At 42.9% G+C, this 21,409-nt stretch overlaps 1 protein-coding gene and 1 long non-coding RNA gene across 3 annotated transcripts in view; one reads left to right on the plus strand and one right to left on the minus strand.

The window, feature by feature from the left end:
• LOC140117462 (uncharacterized) overlaps positions 1 to 21,409 on the plus strand; it is a 216,306-nt gene that overhangs the window by 162,904 nt on the left and 31,993 nt on the right. For both annotated transcript variants that reach the window (XR_011853023.1, XR_011853024.1), the window contains exon 2: positions 2,549 to 2,660. This is a non-coding gene — a long non-coding RNA (uncharacterized lncRNA). The remainder of the gene's footprint in view (positions 1 to 2,548; positions 2,661 to 21,409) is intronic.
• GUCY1A2 (guanylate cyclase 1 soluble subunit alpha 2) overlaps positions 1 to 21,409 on the minus strand; it is a 117,237-nt gene that overhangs the window by 82,896 nt on the left and 12,932 nt on the right. Inside the window, exon 2 of the mRNA XM_072134224.1 lies at positions 5,581 to 5,642. Within this exon, the coding sequence (XP_071990325.1) occupies positions 5,581 to 5,642 (62 nt within the window). The remainder of the gene's footprint in view (positions 1 to 5,580; positions 5,643 to 21,409) is intronic.

The raw sequence follows: 21,409 nt of genomic DNA on the forward strand, positions 1-21,409 counted from the left end.
TTTTTGTTATGTGGTCCTGTCAGTATCCTGTGCCTGGTCCAGGTCTCTGACTGTTTCTAGTATAAGTGTCCTGTCAGTATCCTGTGCCTAGTCCTGGTCTCTGACTGTTCCTGGTTTGGAGTCCTGTCAGTATCCTGTGCCTGGTCCTGGTCTCTGGCTGTTTCTGGTATGAGGGTCCTGTCAGTATCCTGTGCCTGGTCCTTGTCTCTGACTGTCTCTGGTATGAGGGTCCTGTCAGTATCCTGTGCCTGGTCCTGGTCTCTGACTGTTTCTGGTTTGGGGTCCTGTCAGTATCCTGTGCCTGGTCCTGGTCTCTGACTGTTTCTGGTATGAGGGTCCTGTCAGTATCCTGTGCCTGGTCCTGGTCTCTGACTGTTTCTGGTATGGGGGTCCTGTCAGTATCCTGTGCCTGGTCTCTGACTGTTTCTGGTATGAGGGTCCTGTCAGTATCCTGTGCCTGGTCCTGGTCTCTGCCTGTTTCTGGTATGGCGGTCGTGTCAGTATCCTGTAGCTGGCCCAGGTTTCTGACTGTTTCTTGTACGGGGTCCTGTCAGTATCCCGCTATCTTGGACTTCCGTCTGACTGTTTTTGTTATGTGGTCCTGTCAGTATCCTGTGCCTGGTCCAGGTCTCTGACTGTTTCTAGTATAAGTGTCCTGTCAGTATCCTGTGCCTAGTCCTGGTCTCTGACTGTTTCTGGTATGAGGGTCCTGTCAGTATCCTGTGCCTGGTCCTGGTCTCTGACTGTTTCTGGTTTGGAGTCCTGTCAGTATCCTGTGCCTGGTCCTGGTCTCTGACTGTTTTTGGTATGAGGGTTCTGTCAGTATCCTGTGCCTGGCCCTGGTCTCTGCCTGTTTCTGGTATGGGGTCCTGTCAGTATCCTGTGCCTGGCCCTGGTCTCTGACTGTTTCTGGTATGAGGGTCCTGTCAGTATCCTGTGCCTGGTCCTGGTTTCTGCCTGTTTCTCGTACGGGGTCTTGTCAGTATCCTGCTGTCTTGGACTTACGCCTGACTGTTTCTGTTATGTGGTCCTGTCAGCATCCTGTGCCTGTTCCTGGTCTGACTGTTTCTCGTATGAGGGTCCTGTCAGTATCCTGTGCCTGGTCATGGTCTCTGACTGTTTCTGGTATGAGGGTCCTGTCAGTATCCTGTGCCTGGTACTGGTCTCTGACTGTTTCTAGTATAAGGGTCCTGTCAGTATCCTGTGCCTGGTCCTTGTCTCTGACTGTTTCTGGTTTGGGGTCCTGTCAGTATCCTGTGCCTGGTCCTGGTCTCTGACTGTTTCTGGTATGAGGGACCTGTTAGTATCCTGTGCCTGGTCCTGGTCTCTGACTGTTTCTGGTATGAGGGTCCTGTCAGTATCCTGTGCCTGGTCCTGGTCTCTGACTGTTTCTGGTATGAGAGTCCTGTCAGTATCCTGTGCCTGGTCCTGGTCTCTGACTGTTTCTGGTATGAGAGTCCTGTCAGTATCCTGTGCCTGGTCCTGGTCTCTGACTGTTTCTGGTATGAGAGTCCTGTCAGTATCCTGTGCCTGGTCCTGGTCTCTGACTGTTTCTGGTATGAGAGTCCTGTCAGTATCCTGTGCCTTGTCCTGGTCTCTGTTTCTGCGTCCTGTCATTATCCTGTGCCTAGTGTTATTCTTTGTTTAAGGTATAAGGCTCCTGTTGTTGTCTAGTCATTGCCTCTGACTATTTCATTTATGGGGCTCCTGCCGTGTCCTGCCATATTGTCCTTGCATCTATTTTTTTATGGAAATCCTATTTTTGTTATGGGGTCTTGTCAGCATCCCAAGGTTGTGAGTAGGACCTGAACTGCTGGCATTCACAGGACCCGCTAAGGCCATGACCACCAAACCATCCTTCCTCTATATCTAAATATGGAGGAAGAGGCAAAATGCTGAAGCTTTGTAGGCATGAAAAAAAGAAAATAACATTGGGGTTGTTTTATGGGTTTCAGTTGAATTGTTCACTTATTTTATCAAATCTTTTTGTTCTTTTAGAAAAAACAAAACACAATCTTTCTTTTATTCCTGCCTCCTCGATGTAAAGTTTTTTTAATTACAGAAATATTCCGCAGAGTCTTCTCTTGGGCTCCAGTTTACACAAATTACAAAATTTACCAGCAGCAATGACAGAAAATATAATTAAGCCACAAGACAAAGCCGCAGTATACTGGGATCATAGCGCTTATAAAAGTTTGAGAAAACATAGATTCCAGATGGTCCTTCTCAATCATGAAGAAATAAAAAGCTTTTATAGATGTCTTAGTACCTAAAAAAAAAAGTTACGAAATTGTATAAAAAAGCTTGTACAGATTTGTCCTTCTTTTCCCATCACTTTTATTTCCGTGTGTTGAGATGACCAGCTTTGAGGATAATAGTATTTTGCGTTATTGTGTTGTGTGTTATTTATGGTATAGATATCTATATGTGGCCACCTAGGGGTGGTGGTGTGAATTGCAGCATGACATGTGTTTCACAACTTTTATGATTATGTCCTTCAGAAGATTTTCCAGGCTAATATACAGAATTTTGATTAATTTCTTTTCAGGTTATCTGACAAGGAGGCAAGGCTAATCAGAAGGGGAGGACACCTGCAGGAGAGGAGAGGCCAGAAGGATCTCACAATAAGCCGGCTCTAATATTATTAGGGCCAGATTAAGGTAGGTGGAGGACCCTCGGTGCAAAATCTGGTGGTGTCAACCACTGAATGTAGCCTAAACAGTGGTACATATTACTATTCTAAATTATTATTAACATTCTCAACTTTCTCCTACTTACATGTTAGCCTAGATGCTGTCCTGGCTGACACAGTGGTAGTGGCAGTAGTATTGACTACTAGTCATAGTCGCCATGCTAGTCCCAAGTACCACTGCTTCCCTGAGAGTGCTCACTCCTCCTTTCAAAGAACCGGGTAGAGTGATCTGCGAGGAACTAAACCTAACACTGATTGGCTAGGATTTGGCTGGAAACCAGTTCAGCCAATGAGTGTTAGGTACTAAAGAGGGGATCAGGTGTCACTCTGCATGCAATGCAGCTCCTGAAAAGCATGCTGTATACAGAATGTGATAGACTATGGCTGGGTGGGCTCGCTCTCACTGACAGAGCCAGTGAGTCACTATCACAGCCTGGAGGCAGGCGCATATGCATCACTCCCTGAGACAGCTGTGTGCTGGCTATCAGGCATTGCCGGTAGGGGCCCCATTATAAGTAAACAGGTGGTGGCCCCGGGACATGCGCCCCTGGATCCCTCCCTATAATCTGGCCCTGAAGTTATTATGTACAATGTGCTATTGAAAATCAGTGCCTTCCTGTGTAGAATAGGAGTCATCTACTAAGAGCGAGCTTTGTATCTTATGACACCTACACAGCTGGTACAAACACTGTATCTAAAATACAAGTGTGGCTCTGAATGGTATTTTAAGTTTGATCCCCAAGACGTCTTAAAGCATACAGTGTTATGTGAATCTACTGAGTACATTGAAATACTTAACTGGGGCCAACTTCTCAAGATAGCATGAAGTGTAGGATTAACAATCTCAATATTCTTGTGGCAATTCATGGGTTAATGAATCCAATTTCTGCTTAGGTTTGCCGCTAGTGATTTACCATGTTAAGCTGTTTTTGTATCTCTTAGCATGGCAACGGGGAAACTCTCTAAAGTATCATCCAAGTGCACACAAGTCAATGCACATTTAAGTACTTGGAAAAATAGCCTGCAGCCAGAGAAGGGAGAAAAGCCAAATATATTACAATTTTTTATGAAAAGGTTTGAGGCAGAGGTATAAAGGGTACATCCACCTTTGTCAAATTGGAATTACATTCCAATGTATCTGTAAAAAGCAAGGAATCAGCTAAAACAAACCACAGCCTTAGTTTAAAATTTGCAATAATTTTGTCTGCAGCTCATATGAAGATCTATATGTTGCTATATCAACAGACTACAAACAGACTATGTAGTCAGATCTTGCAGATATATTTCCACCTATGTCACCTTTATCTTACTAAACTAAATTTTAATAGGGCGACATACACAATAATGGCATTCATTTTAAAAATGAAGATTTGACGAAGATTGGTGAAAAGCCACGTTGAGTTAGTTTAGGAGGGAGGAATGGATAGGAGATCAATCTGATATGATTATTACAAAGGGTTTTTATATTCCCTTTTACTACTGATTTCCAAAAACCTTTCAAAGAATGCTTCTTTAAAAATGTAATATTTCCCAGAAAATTGATCTCTATGGCCACTAAAACGCAACACAACATGAAGGTGCCTGAGGGATGAAGTGTAGCTACTTGGTGGTCCCCACTGATCAGACGTTAAAGACTTAAAGGGAACCTGTCAGCAGAAATTGATTAAAACAGATTGTTGTGAAGCAAATTTAAAACTTTAATGGTCAAGTGTGGTGACATCCCCCAGAAAATCAACTTTGATGTGAGATGTAAATTGGCTGTATAAAGTCATGGGGGAGGAGAACTTGGCACTGAAATAAAGTTCTCCTCACCTAAGAATACCCACTTCTCTGTACTGTAGTTGACATTCCTGTGTCCAGGGACGTCACCAACTGGCTCTCCTGAAGTCTGGTGCATGATGTAAATTACAGTAGATGGGGTATTCTGAGACAGGAGAGCTTGACTTCAGTGCTGAAGTCAGTGCTTGACTTTATACAGCCAATTTATATCTCACTTCAAAGTGGATTTTCTGGATGATGTCACCACTTGATGGTGACATCAAGTAGTAGATTATTTGGTCAATTTCTGATGACAGGTTCCCTTTACAAGGTATGGTCAGGAAAGGCTATTAGCTTGATTTGCTCCTAAAAGGTGGCAAATAATTTTGCAAAACACTCCAGTCCCGACCATGCGTAGGAAAGCCAATGGTATGGCAAAAATTTGCGCCATAAAAAGTCTTAAAAACACTTGCATTTGACAACGAGCCCAAACTACAAAGACAAATGAGGTGCCAAGAAACAACTTACTAAAGGCGCAAAAAGAGCTCAGGGAAGGGGGGAATAAAGATAAATGACCCCCCCATTAAGTGTTTGGCTAGGCCACTATCTATCATGGAATCATAAGTAATGTCATAAAGTATTAAACATGAGAATACATCTCTACACCCTCAGGCCAAGTTAATTTTTATGTTTTGAATATGGAATTCCTTGGAATTCTGACTTACACAACTTAGAACCACAGCTCGGTTTAGTAGTACAGAACAATTCCTTCTTCTCTCCCTTTCTCCCACCAGCCCCCACCTACCCGGTCCCTGAAAACACCTTAACGAAACAAACTAATATCAAAAAAAGTTACTATCTACCATAAACCACTATAAACTGTTATCCACTGGAACCAAAAGATAAATGTGCATGCTATCTCTCCAAAATGAAACACTTCCCTGAAAATTAACTCTAGAGAGTAGAGATGGGGGAACCCAAACTGACCTGCACAATCCAGACGTATTGCCAGATTGGCTGCCGAACAGGCAACCTGGTAAATTAACGCCCCTAGCTACCAGCAATGGAGGTGATTGGCCAAAAGGAAATCATGTGATTGGTTACAAAAACTCTATGGAAGTAGTTCTTACCCGATGAGTTGCTGCTCATAATACTGCAGTGTTCTCTGTAGCGTCTCCTGAATGGTCTGAGGCTGCAAGGAAAAACAAAAAAACAGAAAATAAATGAGCAAAAAGCTTCATCTCGACAACTGCACATAACAATGAAACATAACAATAGGACTGGGCTTCTTTTCACCTTTCAGAACAAATATTCTGCGTGTTCTGCCGACAACAGATGATATCAGATGACAAACTTTTTATTCCGTTTTATTTTGCCAGCGATGTGGGAGACCGGAGGATACGGATGGAGCTGACCTGATTAAGTCATGGCCGCTTAACGGTGAGGGTGATGGATATGTGGTGGGATGACATCAAAGAGGGCGGCAATGCAGTACAATGAGGATAAATGATGGGGGTGATTTATTGTCAGATTATGGAGAAAATGAGATTGCTTTGGCAGAAATGATCCAGATGTGGATGTTTGCTAAAGTCACATCGTTTATATAGAAATAACTTTACCGAGAAAATAGGGAATGGCAGATATTGGAGCTGTGTGTGAACGCCATGAAGACTAGTCTGTCTGCTATGTAAAGTGCTAATAAATTACACTCAAGATAATCCTTATATACACAGTTATCAGTACTTCTATGCCAAGTTCTGGTGTAGAAGCACTGAAACAATCACAATTTTTTTGCGCACTGTAAGGAATTATGATTATTTTTGCAACAAAGCCACCTCCATGCCATGTGGGGGTGAAGGGGTGCCTCTGCCGATGCCAAGGGGGAGGGGCAAAGGTGGCCTTTATCATAGGTAATATAAATTCCCCCTATGTCTTGTCTAAGGGGCCAAGTCTTATGGGGAGTCATGTCTTGTGAACCGAACAATGGTCCATAAGATCAATGGATCAAATTTATAAGCCAAGTGGCTACTTACACAGCAAATCTGTGGTGTCTGCAAAACATCCAAATATTCATGGTTTGAAACCAGATGGGTTGTGGTGCTTCTGTGTATTATGTGCAGGCTAAAGTATCCCCCCATGTTTTTTTTTTCTTTAACCCCTTAGGGACATGGCACTTTTTCGTTTTTTGGCATTTTCATTTTTCACTCCTCACCTTCAAAAATTTGCAACTTTTTTAAACAGCTTTAATTATAAAGAATACAAAGATATGAATATCTTCTCCTTTATTCTGTCTGTAGAGAACCCTCCTGCAACTTTTACTCATATGTAGTCACTTTCAACAGTTTCTTTCATTCCCAATTTAGTAGAAGACCCAAAAAACATTCGGAAGTATAAGGACTTGTCGGCGCTCCAGCATGCAGACTTCTCCAAAAAGGTTCCTTAGGAGACGTTTTTTAATTAAAATTAATTTTATTTAAATTTTTAAATAAAGACGAAAAATGTATTTTAAATAAAAAAAGTCTCCTAAGGAACCTTTTGGAGAAGTCTGCATGCTTGAGCGCCGACAAGTCCTTATACTTCCGAATGTTTTTTGGGTCTTCTACTACATTGGTATAGCGACTACTAACTCCCTGGGAACAGACCACCGCTAGGAAGAGGACCTTGGCAGCCGCATGTTGAGATCATACAAAGCGCTCAAAAAGTGCTAGGAGGTGAGAGTTTACACCATTAATAATAAAACATGTGTAATTGATTTACTACACTAGGATAGCGCTTTCTTGTCTCCCTTTTCCTATATTTGACCTGATATTTGGAGCTCTTTTGATCTTTTGAGTACGGTCTCCAGGCCTTTGCTTCAGTGTTTCATACCCAATTGGAATTTCTTGTCTAATGTCTTCGTCCAAGTTTTGATACCCAATACCCAATAGGCTCTTTAGTGTCATATGGGCAGTCCTGAGCTGGAGCACTGCCCACCTGACAGTAAAGCACCTGATTAGCATACTGGATTGCTCGGGAACAGTGAGGAGTAGGGAAAAAAAATGTAGGTGCACTGTAATCAGGTGCACTACAGCAACATGGACCTCAAGATCCTGTAGACTGGAGATGGACGGGCTAGAGAGTATAGTGAGGAGGCATACAACTGCTAGCCCAAAAACAGTTTGTTACTACCTAATTATGTAGGAAGCATCTCTGAATATGGAAATTACACCTTAGGACTCTGGGCACCCCCAAAGATTATGCCCTTAACTACTGTCAGCAGTGTGTTATCTACATATAAGTATTATCCATCACTGTAATCCTGCCTGTGATGACAATATGCAGTACAGACAACTAGGATGTGATCTCTACAGAACAGGAAGTGCCAGCCGAATAGTAGTCTCAGTGGGCAAAATGAAAATATATTATAAAATATTATTTTTACTAAAAAAAACAAAAATAAAAAACTTGATTTCAACAATGGCTCTTTTTCTAAATACACATTCCCTTTTATGTTACACGGTTTACACCTTCAGAACTGGCAGGAGAGCGTCCCCCCGCTCGATGCATGCACATCACTTGAGAGTGGGACTGTCTAACCTTTTCCATGAAAGAAAGCATCTCTGCTGGGAGATTAGGGGGATTGTTTGGCTGACAAATTGCATCTATTCTTCTCGGCTCTATGTGTCACGGATGTACAGCATCCAGGATTCTACTTTCAAGCAGAGCATTAAGTCCTGGCTGGTTACTGCCTCCAGCCTTAGAAAGTAAACCACTGTAGCTTAAATGTGCAAGATGGCAAAGAAAAGCCGCGATAAAGCTTATTCCAAAATGTCAGCTCGTACAGATGCGCTGGTTTGAGATTGAATGGTGATTTTTAGATAGATACAATTATTACAAGAACCATTTAGTAGGTTTATCTATCTATGACCGATCCAACCACACCTCAAGGTCCAGGACTATGAAAGGCAATGTTTTTCCGACGGTTGTCAGCTATAGAAGTGACCCAGATCTTATAATCCTATGTATTCAAGCATCTATGAGGCAATATACAAACAGTATTTCCAGGGGCGTAACTTGAGGGGGTGCAGAGGTTGCGGTCGCACCAGGGTCCTAGAGGTTTAGGGGGGCCCTTATGGTGTCACTTTCTCATATGAGAAGACTATTATACCTACTATAAACCATACAATAGTCAAGGGCCTGGCACAGACTTTGCACTGGGGCCCATCAGCTTCTAGTTACGCCAGTGAGTATTTCATATCTAAAACGTAAAGAAAACGACCCACAGATCATTATGGATCATTAGGGTGGTCCTAGTTGTCCAATGAGGCTGGAGGCCTGGATTACACATACACCAAAATTTTTGGTGATTTAGTGCCACAAAAGCCCTCGAAGGTTCCCTCTAAGTTCACAGACATTTAATGCTCATGCTAAGTCAAAAGTCACAGGACAGTGTTTTATTTCAGATCAGAATATCCCGCAAGTAATGGGCGAGGTCGCCATCTTGAAATCTGCTATATTGGATGAAGACCTAGGGAAGATGGTTGTGTAGAAGCTTAAAAAAAACACAGAATTGTCTACAAAAGACTACTGGTACAACTAGATTTGGAATATCTTTTGGCGTTTCAAAACGTATAAACACAGAAATTTGGAGTATTAAGATATAACAATTTTCATTTCATTTCTGAAAATAAAGGACTTTTGACTTACCTTGTACACTTTCCTGCATTTAACCACTGTAATAACTGTATTGGTGTCATGTTATGTGGCTGATGAGGAGCTGATTGTATCTTGGTTGCGTTTGGAACTACTGCAGTGTAAGCACAGATTTAGCTGGCTATGCCGTTCGGATAAATAAGTACCCCACCTGTCTCTTTCCTGTAGCATTAGTTCTGGTTCATCTATAATTAACCTGTTGTGATTGACCGCGCTCAGCATTTTCCTGGTATCCTGACTTTGGCTCTTGTTCGGACTACTCTACTGTATTGTGATCTTGTACTGCATTTGCTCTCTTGGTGTGACCTGGCTCTGGCGACTATTCTTGCCTGTTTGTACTATTTTATTTTTGTCTCTGTGTTTTGCAGTTTTGGCGCAGAGAGTGATTGCCAGCAGATTACAGACTACCACCTAAGGTGATTTGGGTAAGAAGGGTCAGAGTTCTACATTTAGAATTAGGAATCACAGTCTTGACCATGACCTCTCATTACAGCCACATTTATTAATCCTTCCAAACCCCTAAGAATATTAGCTGCAACTACTGTATATTATCAACTACTGCAACTACTCCCTGATGCTCCTCGCGTCTCCCCTTGTTTCTTCTCTTTGCATGTTACAGTGGGCAAAAACGTGTCCATGCACTCTGCCCATCGGCTCACACGATGATGCGGCTAATGACGTCATATTGGGAGCCGGTGGGCAGAGAGCATGGACGTGCCTCTACCCAGTGTTACACACAGAGAAAAGAGGAGCCGCAGGGAACAATGGGGAGCCGCACGGAGCATCGGAGACCCAAGGAAGGTGAGTATGTAAGTTTATATTTATATACCCTGAGGGTATGGGGCATTTGATTATCAGGAGGGGGGGCTTCTTACATGGAGAATTTCATAGTTGGGCGGCTGGTGCATGGGGCATTTCATCAGTAACTAGGGTGCTGGCTGCATGGGGCATTTCATCATCAGTAGGGGGAGGGCTGGTTGCATGGGGTATTTCATCAGTAGAGGTGGCTGGCTGCCTGGGGCATTTTATAACTAGGTGGACTGGCTGTATAGGGCATTTCATAATGGGGGGGGGGCTGGCTGCATGGGGCATTCCATTACTGTGGGAGGCTGTGACAAATGCATTTCCTACCCTAGGCTTATACTCGAGTCAATAAGTTTTCACAGGTATTTGTGGCAAAATTAGGGACCTCAGCTTATACTTTGGTCGACTTGTGCTCGAGTTTATACAGTATCTATAAATTCCAGTCCATATTTTAGGAAGGGGGAGTCTGTAAAATCCAGGATTTATAGTCATTGCTACAGGACAAATTTTTATGCTAAGCCTTTCCATCTCCAACGTCTATCACCACTGGCGATACGACAGCCCTTTCCCCATCAAATCTGCATAATAAACTATGAAACAAAGCCATATAAAAGCCATACAGTCATCAATCTTAAATGCAAACATCTGGATTAGAGCCCCAGCGCCGATGAGATTACATTACAGCCTAAATGTTTCATTGCCGCAGCGAAGGGAAACAAAACGGTGATAGCATTTACACATTGGCAGAGGGGCGCATCTCTTATCTTGCTTTGTAGCGCACCACGACTGCGTCTACGCCGGAGAAATAAATATTTTATTTATGCTCATGTTCCGCGTCGATTCTGCAACAGGGAGAGGAGATAAAAGCACTCGGGTTCATTTGCAAGTCATTTGTGAGAAAACAGATGTAATAAAAGCGCGCTCCTCCAGCCCGGGTCCTGGGAGGATTCCGACAAAGTTGACACGTTGCTGACAGATCATTTCTTATGGACGGAAGATTCTTTGTCTTCTTTATTTTATTAAGAAAAAACAGTAACATCACATGAAACTGGAGGGTTTTGCTTGATTTTTGTATTTTGTCAAGGCCAAAGAGTTGTAGGGAAGACTTTGTGTCAGGGTCCGTGAGGTTGTGGATCCTCTGAACCACTGCGGGCGATGGCACAAGCCACTACCTGGGACCGGAGTCTAAGTGGTACCCGGTTTCCACCAGAGCCCGCCGCAAAGCCGGTTAGACAAGCTGCGGCGTGGTACCATCAGGTCATTCCACAGGCGTGACTTGTCCGCAGTGGCAGCCAAGGTCGAGGTACAGAAAAGACAGGCAATCTCGTAGTCGGGGACAGGCAGGAGGTCAGGACAGGCAGCACAGGATCGGAGTCAGAGACGTAGCAACAGGTCAGGGCAGGCAGCAAAGGAGCGATGTCAGAAACGGAACCAGGGTCACAACGGGAATTCACAAGAAGAGCACAAGGCATCAGAAAAACTTTCTCTAGGGCGCTAGGCACGAAGATCCGGCAGGGACTTGCAGGAAGAGGCAGGCTTAAATAGATTCTGCAAAATGGCCAGCGTCAATTAATGGCGCGCTGGCCCTTTAAATTTTGAGAAGTGACCGCGCTCCCTAGCATTCGGGGCCGCGCACGGCGGAAGGGAGCGAGCCGGGGAAGGTAAGCAGCGCTGGCGGCGCGCTGGCGGGGGCAGAGAAGCACGGGTGAGCCCACAACCCGCGATATGGGTCGCGGGACCACCCGCGACACTTTGGAGACTGTGGAAGGGGGTTTCCAAGAATTACGGCAAAAAATTTGGGGTGCGGACTGATAAGAAGAAGAAATACATTTTACTGACCCTGATCAATCTGTTGACGGTTGGGCTATGAGTATCAGCAGTTATAAGACGCCTACGAGCAATTACTGGTGATGTCCTACAAGTGATGTCCAAGGGGCCGACTGTAGTCAACCATTGCCAAGAGTGTTAACAATTCCAGCCAGGACTGTCGAACTAACCAATTATCGAATTCTCAGAAAACCCCTATAACTCACCAATTGATATTTCTGATACACCGGGACAAAATAAAGGCACTTCCTTATCTAGATAGCCCATCTGTATGTTGTATATCTCAATAGGGTTTTTCAATCCAAAGGGGCTTCGTTATTCTGGATCCTCATCTCTTGGTCAGCACAGGAATCTGCCATGAAAAATATATCCCATTCTGGTGAACCTAACACCCATCCTGTATCGTACAACAAATTGATATAAATTGGAATTTCATCCAGGGTGGAGACAACATATAACCATCCTTCTTATTGTTCCTACGGATTATCCAAAGTGGACAATGCCTTGGACCTCACCTGAACCCCACATCCAGCCAAATACAAGAGACTAAGTTATTCATGTGGCCCCCATGCTACATCCATGGTATTATGGACATCTTTGTCAGACACTCTTCGAGGCGATGATCAGACAAAGTTTTCATGATGTATGTTCCAATAATTTGCACAAAGATTTTTGGTTTCTCTACAAACTCTACCAAAGAGTTTCACAGAATGTTTCACACATGTTTAAAATCCTTAGAAATTTTCCACAATGTGAATAAGTCTTTAAACTTCAAAAGAGAGCACCACACAGTTGCATCTTCACAAACTTCTCTCAAAAAGGATAAAATCGGGATACGGTCCTCGGGACAGATGGAAGTCAAGACTCCTTATGTATCCAATCCTGGTTTATTTATATTCTAGAAGTATAATTAGACTTGGTTGCACTGGAAGTGTGTCCTCACACTACTTTGTTGTGATTGCTACTCCGGATTGAAAAGCTCCACAGCCCCTCCACTGTAAATAAAAGCTGTAACAGGCTTCTGGTTGCTTAGTACAGCAGTGAGAAGAGGGGAGGGGCAGTGGAGCAGTTTGAATGCAGATTCTACAACACAGCAGAGTGACGTCATCCCACCAGTGTTCTAAGTCTAGCTACAATCCTGGAATATAAATTAATTTTTCACAGCCCTACTGCTATTAACAACACACATGTATAGGTATAATTACAAAAATCTCCAGGGCCAATGCCTAAAACTGTCTGCAGTTTTGTATGGTCAATATTCTTACTGTTGGCCGTGTCCCTTTAAGTGAATAATTTTGCAGAACATTGCAATAGCTGAAAAGGTACTCGAATAGAAGGATTTGCTCTTTAAGCTGGTGAGTTTGAAGGTCAATTAGGTTAATATTAATGAAGGTTATTGCGGATTATTTCCAGTATTACTTCCTTAGAGAAAGGATGGATAAGGCCTCAGGCAACAGGAAAAAGGCAAAGCACAGGAAACTGGTGGGTCCTGAGCCCTAGTGCCTGAGCTTTTCCTTCCTGAAAATGATATCTCATGGAAGGTTTTGTGAATAGACACATACAGTATGTTACAGACTACATTACAAAAACTATGTATACACTAGTTTCACAGTCATCTCGGACCAGTACAGACCAGAACTGCATGCTGAGATAACAACTTGTAGCGGGAGATTGGTGGGGATCAATGAAACTCATTATAGTATTTTATGGCATAGTAAGCTGTTTGTAAAGAAGTTAGGGAGTCCCTTGTTGAAAAGGACCTGGGGGTAATAGTAGATCATAGATTAAATAACAGCATGCGATGTCAATCAGCTGCCTCTAAAGCCAGCAAGATCTTGTCATGTACCAAAAGTGGTCCGGACTCTCTTGATAGGGATGTAATATTACGACTGTACAAGGCATTGGTTCGACCTCACCTGGAATATGCTGTCCAGTTCTGGGCACCGGTCCATAAAAAGGATGCCCTGGAGCTGGAGAGGGTTCAACGTAGAGCCACAAAACTGATAAGGGGTATGCGGGGTCTCAGTTATGAGGAAAGATTAAAACAACTAGATTTATTTAGTCTGGAAAAGAGACGACTACGAGGGGACATGATTAATTTATATAAATATATGAATGGTCCATACAAACAATATGGTGGTAAGTTGTACCTGGTTAAATTACATCGAAAGACAACGGGACACTGTCTGCGTCTGGAGAAAACAAAGTTTGGTTACCAGGGCTTTTTTCTGTAGGTACTGTAAATCTGTGGAATAGCCGAGCTCAGGCGCTGATCACAGCAGGGACAGCAGAGAGCTTCAAAAAGGGACTAGATGCCTTTTTACATCAAAATAACATTGACGGTTATATTATATAGAATGGTTTCCATTAAATCCCTTCCTCAACCAATCCATACCCTTCTTTGGTGGAGCTTGATGGACATGTGTCTTTTTCAACCCTATAAACTATAACCCGGTCCAGTCGCGATCCCGCAGCGTGTTGTCCGACGTGGATTCGGGTGTGCCGGGATTCACTAAGATCGTGCGCCCGATAACCAGCAGGTGTTGCTGCTGTGCCAAGGTCCGCCGGAGTTCACCTTCTTCCTCCTGGTGCGTGTAAGTGCTTGATCTTGCAACACAAATCGCTTTTTAAATTCTGTGCTTTTTCCGAATCCGTCGGGTTATCTGATGGCCACGCCCCCCATTTCATGAAAGCCGGCGCCGATGCGCCACAATCCGATCATGTGCGCCAAAATCCCAGTGCAAATCAGAAATATTCAGGAAACCCAACGAAAGTTCGGCGCTCAGACCCTTGGTAAATGAGCCCCAATGTTGTGACATCCTAGCAAAATCCCTGAGAGGCTGCAATTCACAAAACAACCACTGGATGGCAACACATAGACACATGTAAGATATCACTTTATGATGTGTGGTAAAATGATATTGTTCTGAAAATCTGATCATCCTGTGACACGGGCTCAGCTGATAGGAAGGGTACAGAATTAAGAAGTTGCTAAGTATAAAATTTATCATTGTTTGACGGTAAGACTTTAGGCCACAACTGCAAAAATTCCCTTATTGCAAATATGACTGTTCCAACGGTTCTATCTTTGTCTCAGCTAATTCAATAACAATGGAAGCAGCAGAGCTGAGGTTGTCGTTTCACTGTCCCGCTAGGTTTGCTTTGTCTCATCTGGGAAGTCGCTCCAATGAGTTAGTCCCGCATTATAGTTCTAGCATCTCTGCTTCTATAAAAGACGCGTAACCTAAATGAATGTTTCACGAACGCCGCGCTCTACTATTGGAGTAAATAATTTAGTCTGGAAGCTGATGGGGTGAATCATCAATTTTTCAAGGTGGATTTATGCTATTTCTCATTTGCTCAATAAAAAATGCTTCCTTTGCAGTAGCTTATGCAATGTGCCAGCTGCTTAATGCCCAGACTGGAAGCTGTTTATTTTTAATATGCCCACAAATAATGCATTTACTGCCTCGTCGGCTTCTCCGGCAGTCACTGAATTTCGGCAAGTATGTGTGAAGGTTAAAGGGGTTGGTCAGGAATGATGGGAAATTGTTATGATAAGTCATTAATAGCAGAGGGGTATCCAACCCCTGACATGCCCTTTTAACACAAGTCTAGTGGCTGAGCTGGGGTACTGCAGCTAAGATGCAATTACATTTAAAGGCCACTGAAATAGTATGGAGCTGTCTCTTACTGTTTCTATTTTCTACATATCCAGAGGCAGCTGATGCATTGGATAGGCAGGTGCTCCATACATGCCAAAAGTTGAGATTTTGGTTAAAGACTCCTACTAACTTGACTGCAAAGGGGAAGCCGTTGGGCAGCACACTGGCTGAGTGGGTAGCACTTCTGCCTTGCAGCGCTCGGGTTCTGGGCTCTAATCCCACCCAGGTCAACATCTGCAAAGAGTTTGTATGTTCTCTCCGTGTTTGCGTGGGTTTCCTCCAGGTCCTCCAGTTTCCTCCCACACTCCAAAACATACTGTTAGGTTGCTTAGATTGTGAGCCCCATTGGGGACCGGGACCAATTTGTCATGCTTTGTACAGGGCTGCATAATCTGTAGGCGCTATATAAATAAAGAATTATTATTATTATATTATCACGTAGATGGTGTCAATGACCTATTTCAGTTATTGGACTATTCTTATTTTACAGCACAGTTTATGGAGCCAGTAGAAGACATGACTCTACATGACTCTACTCTAATGAGATAAAATAGTGCAGCATGGCCACTTCATTTAGGTGCAGTACACTCTGCTAATATCAGCCGATTAATGTGGGATCCAGGTATTAGATCTAACCCATCTCCATTAAATAACTAAACCAAAGGAGTGTTACCAGCAGTCCTGACCATACAAAGCTGCAGACAGTATTAGTTAGCATAGCTGGAGATCTGTGTAACCACACCGTTGTGATAGCAGACTGGGATAAAAAGAACTTATATTCCAGGATTGCAGCTGGACTACAGACGCTGGTGGTTATGTTCTCACACTGTTGTGTTCTTTGATCTATGCATTTAAACTGCTCCAGCCCTGCCCCTTGGCTGTAATATCTAACCAGAAGCCTTCTACAGCTCCTAAAGACAACTAAAGTCTTTATTGCAGGCAAGTAAAGACAACTCTCACAAACCGGTGAACCTCAGTTCTTCAAGTCCAGAAACAATTCCAGAATATAAATGAAATTGCACAGTCCTGCTGCTACTAACAACATATACAAAGGTGTGGTTAAACAGCTTTCCAGGGACAATACCTAAAATGTCTAAAATACCCTGGATGCAGCCTTGTAAGGTCAAAACTGCTGCTAAACTACCTTTATAATTTTCTGAAAGGGGTATTCCCATGAAGACAAGATTCTTAAATATATTCAGTATAACAAAAATAACACATTCTCTAACTCACTGTTATTAACAAAACTCAGCATTTCACAGATTTAATTCCAACCTGTCCATATAATTTTGTTTGCCCCTGGATACAACGGTAAATCTTTTCACTTTGGTCAGATTCTTCTCATGAATATCTTCTCTTGTCTGTACACTGCAGTGCTCTCTGCCTCCAGCCCCTCCCCCCTGCATTACAAGACTTGCTCAGACACAGGCACTTGCTGCCAGCAAGCAGCAGGGTGCAGGGACTTACTCTACTAGTTACAGACAGATACAGTCTTTATATTACAGCTGACTGTGTGTTTAATTGATTAGATGAGTTAGCAGAGCTGTCATGTATGTTGTGTCCATCTCATCATCTCTCATCTCTGATCTGTCTCATCTGTATTTTTCTATGTGTTAGATACTAGTGAATGCTCAGAAGCTAAATGAAAGTGTAGATAAACCTGTGCCCTGATAATCTAAGAACATTGTCAGCACACAGCATCTCATAGCACAGAGGAATCATGAAGTGTCTGCTTAGAGAGTCCCCACCCACACTCTGGCATCTTATACTGGACTTCACTGAGTGATAGCAGCTAAAACAGCAAAGTCAAATTGTAAAGTAAGTGGTTAAATTGATCTTTATTGTGTAAACATCACAAGGGGGTTAATATCTCAGAACCTTCTTTCATGGGCAAACCCCTTTAATTGTAAAACCCATTTTTTGGAATTGCAGTTACGGGCAGTCCCCGGGTTACATACAAGTCTGTAGTTTTGTTCTTAAGTTGAATTTGTATGTAAGTCGGAACTGTATATTTTATCATTGTAATCCCAGCCAGAACTTTTTGGATCTCTGTGACAATTGGATTTTAAAAGTGTTGGATTGTCATATCAATAAACACTAAAGCTTCATTACAGACACCTTTGATAACTGTTACAACTGATCATTGTAGCCTAGGACTAAAGTACAATAAATTACCAATATCCAGAGGTCCGTTTGTAACTAGGGGTCGTATGTAAGTTGAGTGTTCTTAAGTAGGGGACCGCCTGTATTGCTTTGATTTTCTTGTGACCTATTTGTCAGACCTCACATCATAACCAGGTTATGAAGTAATTCACATCATAACCACTTGGTGGCCACGTTTATAGGATAACACTTTGTGACACTGTTGCAAAACAATGTTACTTTTACTAGCTTCTCATCTCACAGCACACATTTGTGGACATGTAACACAAAAAGAACTTGAATCTGTTGAGTTTCTTTGAATTAATGCAAGAGAAGCAGAAGGTCCATGGGGCATCAGATTCATCCCAATCATTACCCCTGTAAGACCCTCCTGGGAGAATATTCTAGAAGTAAGATGATAAGTGCTACCGAGTGATGCTGAAAGGCACGGGAGGTGATTTTATGTCTCCAGATTTATGAGATGTTTATACTGAACTATTAAAAATGTTTTGCAAATCTGTAAGTTGGGTAATTTACCATTGCCGTAAAAATCAGCAGGATATCAGTGGAGACATAAGCAGGCAGGTAATGCATCATTCCTCGTTTTCTAATAGACTGCACAATTAATTACATTTCAGATTGGTTTTCTAAATGACTGTATAAACATGTCAACCATACACTATAGTCAGCAACACACTGTATCCTCCTATTATGGGATTGTTATTAGCACCATAACAGGATCCTTAAAGGAAACCTACCATTTGATTTGATATATTATGAACCAAATATACCTTGAGAATGCTATAGCTCAGTGGTTGGCGAACCTATGGCACGGGTGCCAGAGGCGGCACTCAGAGCCCTTTCTGTGGGCACCCGGGCCAGACAAGACTCAAAGAATCTTCCTGCAGTTGCAAGCCACTTAAAAGATGCTGCTTTCAGTCATATTTTGATACTTGCTTCTCTACTTAGAACTGTAGGCCAATCAGATAGAAAGTTTTTAAAGAACAGGGAGCAATAAGTTACAGCTTTAATTTTTGGTTGGCATCTTGCGATAAATAAGGGGGGTTTGGGTTGCAGTTTGGGCACTCAGCCGCTAAAAGGTTCGCCGCCATCACTGCTATAGCTACACTGATGCAGAAACATATCTTGTTTAATACCTGTTGAGTGGTTTTGCTGAAAAAACTATTATTAAATTATGATAATGAAGCTCTGTCACTTCTGTGCTGGGGCTCAGCGCTTTTCCTTTCACATTAGTTATGCACTGTACCAGAGGATTATGCAATCACTGTTCTTCCTGCCAGGCAGAATAATCAATTGCTGCACAATCTCCCAGCTGCTGTGTATGAGTGATCCAGCTCAGGTTCATTAGTCCTGTCTTGGCTGTTTAGAAAGCTCTGTGTGTAATGTGGATCCAGCTTTCCCAAGGTCCTGAATTTTAGAATTGTTTTTTTCAGCAAAACCACTCAGCACAGGGATTAACCAAGATATGATCCTGCATCAGTGTAGCTACAGCATTCTCAAGGTATGTTTGCTTCATAGTGCATCAAATGGTAGGTTTTCTTTAAAGGGACAGGTGTGCCAAGGACAACTATCCAGGGAAGACTCTCTGGATATGAAATATCTGAGGACTTATCGCTTCTAGAATATCTGTTTCCATAAGAAATAATATTTTCCATTAAAGGTAACCTGTCATAAGGATTTTGCCCTACAATCCAACCTGTTTTCAAGGGTCACAATAAAGTCCTTCTATATTCTGGGAGATTCAGCAATATACAGAAGTAGATTCTTAAACCCTATATGCAAATGACCTAAGGAGTCACGGGGGCATAGTGACCCCTCCATGGGTGGCTTATAACCCACGTGGGCCCCCAAAAGTCAATTTTTTTTACTGCCAGAACCAAGCTTCCAGTTCAATGACCTTTAAAGGTCCTGGAAGGGCCCTTGAATGCATGTATGCATGTATATTGAGAACCAAGACATATGTGTACAGATTTCAGAGCTTGATTTCCTTGTCTTGTCCTTGTCCTTGTCTTGGCATAACCAAACTTGGTGTGTAGGTTGGCTGGCTATGGTTCCCAGACTTCCAGCCAGAATGGCTATATTTTAATTTACTATTAAACCTGTCCCCTTACGCCATGATTGCTATCCCATAGAATAATTATATATACATATATCTGGACTATAGGACATCAACCCAGTAAGGGACATCCCAGAATGGCTCTTCTCCCCCCATGACTTTATTTCTATAAAATGCTAAATTGCCCATAATATACACGGACATCATTGTAATCATGTCACTCTTCTGCATAACAGGTTAGTAGCAGCTTGTGAGCCTAACCCTTATGACAACAATTCAATAGCAAAGGCTTATATATCATGGCTTACATCTGTTATTCCTCCTAGAAACTTATGAATAAATTATCAACTGGTTGTGTCTCCTATACAGTCTGACTCTGACCAATCAGTGCTGACAGTGTCATTTTGTGTAGGGCACCCTTCCTTGTGCAACACCCCTGCCAACCCAAACTAAACTCCCCATAGATGTAATAGGAATCTTTGAGCTTGATCATCTTAGTGAGTTCTCAGGTGTCTATAAATGGTAATGCAGCTGGTAAATATCTGCCTGGGAAGGAATGTTATTATTGACCAATAGAATGTAATGTTAATAGCCTATGTAAGAAAAGTGCTGGTTGGATAATGAGCTGGACACTCCCAAAAGAAAGTTATGAAAGCCATTGGGGTGGAAAGTTCTGGGAGTGTTGAGGAACAGAACACATCTCGGCACACAGCCTGTAGACCAGGCCTGTTGCTAGAAGACCCTGGGCTATACCAGGGCCTGCCTCTGAACCCTGCTGCTGAAGCCACCTGTACCAGGCTGTGAGCAATCTTTGACGAACATCATCCAACCAGCTACCTTGAAGTAGTGGAACGGTTATCTACTGTTGTTGCCATGTTCCGGTATAAACAAACTGTGAGTTGTATGGTTGACATCTCTTGTCTCCGTGTGATTCCTGCCACAAGTTATTAACGGCACGGTGGCTGAGTGAGTAGCGCTTCTGCCTTGCAGCACTGGAGTTCTGGGTTCAAATCCCACCCAGGTCAACATCTGCAAAGAGTTTGTATGTTCTCTCCGTGTTTGCGTGGGTTTCCTCCAGGTTCTCCGGTTTCCTCCCACACTCCAAAACATACTGTTAGGATGTTTAGATTGTGAGCCCCATCGGGGACAGGGACCGATTTCACATGCTTTGTACAGCACTGTGTAATCTGTAGGCGCTATATAAATAAAGAATTATTATTATTATTATAACATCTAGGGCACCCCACTTACAATCTGGCCAGGGATCCCTACACCTACATTGGGGTTGCCCTAGGGAGAACTATCACACATCTGCTGCCTCCCCCTCCTTTCTTGCAAGTCTATCTGCCGGATATCTGCCTGGCGTGGATGAGGCCTGTTCCTCCGGTACCTAGCACCTAGTCAAACCCTAGGCCTTGCTCCTCCAGTCTCTCAGGTACCAAAGGGAAACCATCTCAAACACCCGAAAAGGTTAAACCCCAGTGGGAATGTTGGATCTTACTGGGGTAAAACCTAGTTTTAGCTTTTTTCATAAACTTATGGGGGCAAGCCAATATTTATACCCCATATCTTCTATATCGTTATATATCGTTATATTATTATCTATTGCATGATTTCTATACCCGATACTTTCAGCTACTACAAGCCGCAATGTTCTGCTTGTATTCTACCCCGGAAGCTTCTCTTTAAGTGGAGACATTCACAGATTTTTATCCTGGGGGGGTTGCATCCTCCTTTAGTACAAGTTATACA

This window comes from Engystomops pustulosus, chromosome 2 (assembly GCF_040894005.1).
Source record: "Engystomops pustulosus chromosome 2, aEngPut4.maternal, whole genome shotgun sequence".
Classification (NCBI taxonomy): Eukaryota; Metazoa; Chordata; class Amphibia; order Anura; family Leptodactylidae; genus Engystomops; species Engystomops pustulosus.